The sequence below is a fragment of the Chanodichthys erythropterus genome, chromosome 18, assembly GCF_024489055.1.
Source record: "Chanodichthys erythropterus isolate Z2021 chromosome 18, ASM2448905v1, whole genome shotgun sequence".
NCBI lineage: Eukaryota > Metazoa > Chordata > Actinopteri > Cypriniformes > Xenocyprididae > Chanodichthys > Chanodichthys erythropterus.
Window position 1 is genome coordinate 37,626,684 of NC_090238.1, and position 8,106 is coordinate 37,634,789.

Below are 8,106 nucleotides of genomic sequence, written 5' to 3' on the forward strand. Positions count from 1 at the left end.
GAATGTGTGATAGCTCATACCGAAAGTATCCATGTTAAAAGTTATGTGCCATGTGGCTAGTGTTAACGCAAAGCTCCGCGCTGAAATCTATCATGTGCGCTCTGCGTGTATAGCATGTCGTATTTTTCATGTGTTTGTATTCAAACTCCAGTTCTGACCGCATCGCAAGCAAAATACAAACACGTGCTGCTGTGCTGAAGGAAACAGCCTATGGCTCGTGTGTTTGAACGCTGCTAGAGCAGGCAGAGGTGAATGAGCTGCACTTTTGTGACATTTGAATTCTCTGCTGTAATGTGATCTCACGCAAACATATTTTCCATTTGTGCCTGTAGATTACAGCAAAACAATCCACATGCACACAAACCTCTGCTCTGGTCACGTCTCAGGAAAACACATTGTGTTGTAGCACTGAGGAAACGAACACCAAAGATATGTCTCTGACAAGAGACCGAGGCGAGAAAATTGATACTTCCTCATGCATAATACCGCAATTATAATATTATGCATACTACACCGCAGTGATTGGATTAAATGAGCTTTATGTCATGAATATATGTCGAGAATCGCTCAAAACGGTCTGTCAGCATGTTCAACCATGCCCATACTTGGGCCGAAAGTACACGATGACGTCAGATTTTGTGACATTGCTCTGACTCAGTTTTTCAAACCAGAAGACAGAAATCACTCTGAAAAATGCAAAAATATCTATTTTTCACTTATGAATAACATTGAGTACCTTTAGTGTTTTCAATGACGTGCAGCCTATACATATCTGTTTACATCTCAAAAAACATGTTTTGGGGTTTCATGACCTTTTAACTGAACTAAGCGTGGGTCTAAGTCAGCTCCCTAGTTCAGTAGTCAGGGCACTGATAAGGGAGTTGGCCACAATAGTTTAGGCAGACTCATGACCTAGGGGGCATTTGAGATGCAGGGTGTTTACACAAGTACTACAGTGGAAGTTTTCCTTTGCATTTTTGAAAAGTTCCACATCCAGACAACGTTGTCAAACGATCCCCGTTCACACGGATCTGTGAATGACTAAATGTATTCTGCTGCCAAGCCAGTAGTTTAGGATGACACGTAAAGAAACACTGTGCCTATAGAGTGGTGCAGGTATGACATCAGGACCCAGAAGACTGATTCACTGCTGTTTCCTTTGAGATTTTCCTGTGGGTTCTTTTGTGTAAAATAAAGCCTGTGGTAAACATAACTTGACAATACTTTGACAATTTTTTCTACAATGTAAATTACTTACACGCATGAAATATATTTTGAAGCAGTTATGTTCATTTTTTTAAAAGACATTTTTAGAAGTAGAGGCAGTTTGGCACGTGTATATTGTGAAACAAAATGTCAGTCTATAACTCCTCCCCGAACTCCCCGCTGCTCTGTATTTTGCTCTCTCATTGACTGTCGGTCATCGCCGATGTAGTTTTGAGTCAGAACACTTTTCACAAAGCAGGATTTCTCTCAGATCGCATCTTTGCTCATTCACACTACATGATTGTCACTCGCTTGAACAAGCTCCGATTTGCTTGTGATTTCGGGCATTTGTCTGCGATTTGTCTGAACTCGGCATTAACACACCTCACACCACAAAAAAATCTGATAAGATAATCTGTACAACCATCAAGATAATTGGGATATACCTAGGATTGTCAGAAGGGGAGAAATCAGCCCAATTATCTTATGGTGTGTATTAGCATAAACTAACAACTTTTGTCTGTGATCTGTTTTTTAAAGATGTTGAATGGATGAATAATCTCTATTTGTGTGAGTTCAGGTGCTTTTTAGATTAAATGAAGTTTCTATAATGGTCAAATTCAGTTTTTTTAATTGTCAAATTACATTAGATTAACCTCAAGCCTTCAATTGGCTAGTGACATTATAGAACGTTCTCATTTGCTAATGCATAAACTCTACAGGTCTAGGGGAGAATCAAAGGTAATCAATTAAGCTAAAAGGGGAGGAGCCACCTTAATTCAAAAATGTACAAAATGGCCAAGCCAAGCACTGGTGTTTGTTGTGGCATTTGTGTTAATGTTTGTTAGAATGGAGTTTCTGCGAGGTGTGTTAGTGGTGGTTGTGCTTGTTGCGTTTGATTTGTCTGATGCATGGGGAAGTTTGAGGTACAGTCAAAGTCCAAGAAGCATGAGGCCAAAATCAGATCCAGCTTCCAACAGTCCTGCCCGTTCGTCTCTAGGGCTCTGGAACCCTTTGCAAGTGGCTTCTCCGTTTCAGAGTCCTTTGAGTCCAGTCTCCACAAGCCTTTCACAGGATCCTTTTGGTCTTCAGGAGAAGCAGCTGTTGCAGGGTCCAGTGAAGCCTTTGGACTGGAAGTATCCCCTTGTTCCTGAGGTCCAGAGCGAGTTGGCGGTGAACTTCCAGTTGAGGCAACCTGTGACTCCCAGCAGTGTAGCGGTTCAATGTAATGAGAACCGGGTACTTGTAGAGGTCCAGCAGGACTTGTTCAGCAATGGTCAGTTGATCCAGCCAACTGGTCTGTCTCTAGGTGGATGTCCTGTTGTTGGTCAGGACACTGCATCTAGGGTGCTCATCTTTGAGTATGAACTACAGGACTGCAACAGCGTGCTGATGGTAAGAACTTTTTAATCCTAATGGGGGGGGGGGTTTGTGGCAGATTATAGCCAAAATCTTTAAGGAAAGTCTGTTCACTTGTTGCAGCATCAGCAATGCCAGGACAGCTGAGACAAAGTCCTGGTTGAATGTGTAACCCTGATTTCTCAAACCGTTTGCCTTTTAACAACTCTCCAAACCAAAAATCTGACCTGAACTATCCCATAAATGGTATGAATGGTGCTTAAACAAGAATGACTAGTGTTAAAGCTAGTTTTCAACCTGGAACGGCACATTTAATCCGGAGTCTGAGACCTGCGCTTCAATGGGAACACCAAAGCTTCTAAAGGCAGTGTTTTTTTTTTTTTTTTTTTTACCAATTGGCTCTTGTTTAGGAGTTGCCCCATATTGCACAATGCACTTCTCCAATTGGTAGTAATAAGAGTGCACTGTCTTTGGGATGACCTTCATGGTAACCACAATCTCTTACAGATGACTGAGGATGAGCTTGTCTACACCTTTTCTCTAACCTACACCCCTGAGGCACTTGCTGGTACTCCAATTACCCGGGCCGATGATGCAGTTGTTGGTATTCAATGCCATTATCAAAGGCAAGCAGTCTTTTGACTTTCTGCATGCTGCTTGTGCAGCTTTGAGACCATTTTAATGGGTACCTTCATGAACCGCAGGCTTCAAAATGTAAGCAGTGATGCCTTGAGGCCAACATGGGTCCCTTATGCCTCAACGGAGGTTGGTGAAGAAGTCTTGCTGTTCTCCCTGAAGCTCATGATGGGTTAGTACAGGTTTATGTCTTTAACATTGAGATTGTGGCTGTGCCTAAAAGTTCCCTTTTTTGGTAGATGATTGGTCCTATCAGAGGCCTTCAAACTCTTACTATCTGGGTGGCTTTATTAACATCGAGGCATCTGTGAAGGTGTACAATCACGTACCTCTGCGTGTGTTTGTGGACAGCTGTGTGGCCACTCAAGGACCTGATGTGAACTCCCTTCCGAGATATTCCTTCATTGAGAATCATGGGTAAGGTCATGGAGCTTCATGCTATAGGACTCCTTTTGTAACCCTTTGTCACAGAGTTATGGGTAACGTCTAGTTGCATTGTATCTTAAAAATATTCTCTTTATTCTTTTAATTGCTTCCTTTTTTTTTTATATATCTTTATCTTCTGACTTTTAATGCATTTTAAATATCGCTGTCTGGTTGAAAGAGCTGGGAGAATTAGGACGAAGGCCTTTGTGATTAGGTTAAAACTTGGTAAACTTGGATAAGTGGACAAACCATTTGGAAATCTGAACTGCGTTGCATAGATATCTCCGGAAGAGTGACTTAGGGCTGTGTGGTGCAGTATGAGGTGTCTTGGCAAAAGGGGAGATTGAAACTTGATCAGTATGAAGTGCCTTAACGGGTAGCAGTCCAGTCGTGTGAGGAAGATCCATTTAGGTCCACTCTGGACCACAAAAAAAAAACACACTAAGAATTCCTAGCTCTTCCGTCCAGATGGCAAAACTGTTTTTACTGTTATTTCTATTCCTTGTTCTATTTATGTAAAGCACTTTGACTTACCATTGTGTATTAAATGTGCTATACAAATTGCCTTTCCTTGATGCTATAGTTGAGACTGTTCTTTGTAACCACTTCTCAGGTGTTTTGTGGATGCCAAGGCTACAGCTTCCAGCTCCCGCTTCATGCCTCGGTCCCAGGAGGACAAGATCCAGTTCCAGCTGGAGGCGTTTATGTTCCAGGAGAGCTCCAGTTCTTCTGTATGTACCAAGAATGAGTGAGACTGATTTCTCCACATATTGTGTATAATTGTGATGTCATCCCTTGCAGTTCTACATAACCTGTATTCTGAAGGCAACTATTGCTTCTGTACCAAGTGATGCTCAGAGCAAATCCTGTTCCTTCGCCAATGGGTAGGTTTCACTTTTCTCTTTTTGACTAAGTCTTCAGTTGAGTCTGCTCATGTTGGAGTTGCTGTGTATCTTAACACAGGTGGTTTGCTGCTGATGGAAATGACCAAGTTTGTGGTTGCTGTGACTCTACATGTGGTCCTGCTGGTGAACTTGCCGCTTCTCCCTATGGAGGTTGGTAGCTTTTGCCCTTTTCTAAGGTTGCTCTTGACTTGGTTGCTTGAACTTATTTTTTTTTTTTTCTAGGCACTCAGTGGGAAGGTAAGGCATCCCTTGGTCCCGTAATGGTTCAAGAGCGAAAGGCTGTTTCTCAATAAATCTTACATTGATCCTTGCATGTATCTGACTTGTCATTTTGCTTTTGAAACGATGCCTCATTCTGCCAATGTAGTAAAATGATTGTCCTACTTCACCTCTGCGTGCAACTGTAGCATTACCGAAGTTCAAACTCTTCTAGTTTTTTTTTTTTTTTTTCTTTTGAAACTGAGTGCCACAGTTAATTGGTATATGGTTTGGAAGCTGTCAGTAGTTACAATTTTCAGTTTAACAATTCCTGGTGAAAACATTCACCATATGCTCTTAATGTCAAATACTCCAAAAGATCTCTGCAGGAATCTTTTTTTTTTTCTTTTTTTTTTTTTAACTGACCATTCTGGAGCATAATTAGACATGCACCAATTCAGAGCATGTCCCCTTTTAAATGCTTGTGCTCCCAGCCCCCAAGCTTGCAACTAATACATTGCATAAAGTCCACACAGCTAATATAACCCTCAAAATGGATCTTTACAAAGTGTTCGAGCAACTCAGATCATGTGCAGTATTTGGAGATTTAAATTTGATTCTGAATGAGTTTGATAGTAGCTGCAGCTAATGCAACACACTGTTGGAGAGACTTAAGAAGCTTATGAATTATACAGACTACAAGTGTTTAAGAAAATGGCATGGCTTTTGTCTCTGAATACAGGAAAACTAAGGAAACTTTTAACAGTACATTAGCAACATGCTAATGGAACATTTAGAGACAATTTACAAATCACTAAAATGTGTCATTGTCTAATGCCTTGATCATGGGCTGGCATATGCAAAATTTGGTGTACATAATGATACTGACTGTGTTTGCCGTATTTGCCTGTTCTTTAGAGGTCTTTCGCAAAAATCAGATTTACATGAGGAAACAATGGTGTTTGAGACTCAGTCATTTCAATGTACAGAACTCTTAACTATGCTGAGGTAAATTTGATTTTCAATTCTAGGGCACCTTTAATTTACACTATACTGATTCACAACCTAGGGGACTGATTAAGACAAGGGGTGCTTCTCAATATCCCTCGTTTCCTCGCTGCTCCATCCTCCGTCCCATGACCTGGAAACCAATCAAGCTCAGCCATCTTGTAGGACATCTCAATTCTCTAAATGCACCGCGAGGAACGAGGAGGATTCTTGAGGAGTCATGAGTGATGATACACTGATGCATGTATAAATTCTACCCCTTCATATCTGACACAGTAATTTAAATGTGTACTTCAACTTTATATCTCAAATATATCAACAGGGCATCTTGTTTTATATTTTTTTAAAATAAACTTTAACATGTGGGTAGATCCCTTGATTGCAGCTGATGCTTTGAAATTACGCTAAAGGGAGCGAGGATATATGATTTCACTTGATTAAATTCCTCCGTCCTCGCATCTCTTCCTTGCGTCCTTCCCTCACATCCTGAAAGGGTGGAGTTAAGACGTGAGGAAAGGAAGTGAGCAAAGGAAAGATTAAATGATTACAATTCATGCCACTGTCATTTAATTTATCAAACACTTGTGGAAATGAGAATTTAAATAGCATTTGGAATTAATGATCACTAATCACTTTCGCATTTTATTCACACATTCTGAAGCACCTACCTGATCTCAAGGGCTCAAATTGGCTTGAGAGAGGGTGAGAACTATATGCAAGAATACTTCTCACCTTCTTCCTTGACCTTTCAACATAAAGTTGTCCTAGGGGCTTCTGTGGTCTGCCAACAATTTTGCTTGCCATTGACACAATTCTGGTGAGCTTATTCCTAGATTTACAGTTTAAATGTTCATACCAGGCAGGGATATGATAAGACAGTACACTCTCCACAGTAGATTTGTAATCAAGTTCTAAAATATGCTGACTAACTCAAAGGCCACTGATTTGTCTTAGAAGAAATAGTCGCTGTTAACATCTTTTAAAGATATACACAGAGTTAGACGACAGCTCACCTGTGAGTCCAGGATTGAGCCGAGATATTTAAAATTCTCCACAATTTGTACTTGTTGACCCACAAGTGAAATTGGCTGGATTATGTCTCTTTTTGTACACATAATTAATTATTTTGTCTTCACAACATCAATTTCTAATTGGCTAACATGGTGTGAGACAAATAAGCAACGTCATGCAGAGAGTTAGTTTTATCCAGTAGGCCAACTAAGGCCATATCATCAGCATATTTTAATAATCTAAAATGTTCCTCCTGAACCGAAAAGTCGTTAGTAGATAAAGAAAAAAGCACAGGGGAAAGAACACAGCCTTGTGGGCGACCTGTGCTTAATTATTATAACCTGTGCTCTTTATTAACATCAAATTCAACAAGCCTTTTTAAGAGAATATGTGTGTTCACTTAATTAAAAGCCGATGTGAAATCCACAAATAAAATCCTGACATGCTTTCGTAAGATGTTTTGTAACTGTGTTTAGCAGGGTCAGTACAGCATCATCTGTGCCTCTGTTACTCATATGTAAACTGAAGTGGATCTAACCTCGAGGCCACAGTTGAAGTTAGATGGTTTGCCAAGACTCGCTCCATAGGTTTACATAGTATGGAAATTATTGCAATAGGCCGTAAATAATTTAATATACTCGCATCAAGGCTTTTTTGCCTTTTTACTAAGATTTGCAATAACCTCATTAATAACTATTGAGGTTTAGACAGGGAGATTGTTGCATATCACATCACATTCTGTCCTGCCGTCCTCAGTTTCAAATCTGCCATAAAAGTTATTCAAATCATAAGTTTACACAACAAATGTACTAACAATGGAAGTTTTTCCTTTGCGTTATTGAAAAGTTTCACATCCAGACAATGTTGTCGAACAATCCCCGTTCACACGGATCTGTGAAAATGACAAAAAACACTGTATTCTGCTGCCGAGCCAGTAGTTGGCGATGACACGTTGTAAAGAACACTATGTGCCTATAGAGTGGTGCAGGTATGACATCAGAACCTGGAAGACTAATTCGCTGCTGTTTCCTTTGAGATTTTCCTGTGGGGTTTTATGTTTCTTTTTATTTGTGTAAAATAAAGCCTGTGGTAAACTGTAAGATTCTAAGAACATCCTGTGCCTGTTTTTCTGTGTCTCTGTATCTCTGTCTAGTCATTACATCATGCTCAGAGAACATGTTGCTTTTCTTATAGTATACAATCCCTATTCATTGCATTAATGCTGAGTTGTCATTTTCATTATGTTGAATTATTAGATTCTAAGATAAACATAACTTGACGATACAGAATTTTGAAGCTTATGTTTACTTTGAAGTTATGTTCATTTTTGAAAACACGCGATACGTTTTTTAAAGAT

General features: G+C 40.0%; 1 protein-coding gene across 1 annotated transcript; it reads left to right on the top strand.

Annotated features, from left to right (window-relative positions):
* Positions 1-2,055: 2,055 nt before the first annotated feature.
* LOC137006457 (zona pellucida sperm-binding protein 3-like) lies at positions 2,056-4,844 on the top strand. The gene is made up of 8 exons (XM_067367241.1): positions 2,056-2,601; positions 3,073-3,191; positions 3,270-3,373; positions 3,441-3,618; positions 4,241-4,358; positions 4,429-4,511; positions 4,591-4,682; positions 4,755-4,844. Exons 1-8 carry the CDS (start codon positions 2,056-2,058, stop codon positions 4,823-4,825), a joined length of 1,311 nt encoding a protein of 436 aa, XP_067223342.1. The 3' UTR covers positions 4,826-4,844.
* The last annotated feature ends 3,262 nt before the right edge of the window (positions 4,845-8,106 follow it).

Bases quoted from the DNA above. Each gene is read 5' to 3' on its own strand.
- LOC137006457 (XM_067367241.1), top strand. From the start codon at position 2,056: ATGGAGTTTCTGCGAGGTGTGTTAGTGGTGGTTGTGCTTGTTGCGTTT. The intron at 2,602-3,072 runs GTAAGAACTTTT...AATCTCTTACAG, and splicing joins ACTGCAACAGCGTGCTGATG to ATGACTGAGGATGAGCTTGT. The intron at 3,374-3,440 runs GTTAGTACAGGT...CTTTTTTGGTAG, and splicing joins CTCCCTGAAGCTCATGATGG to ATGATTGGTCCTATCAGAGG.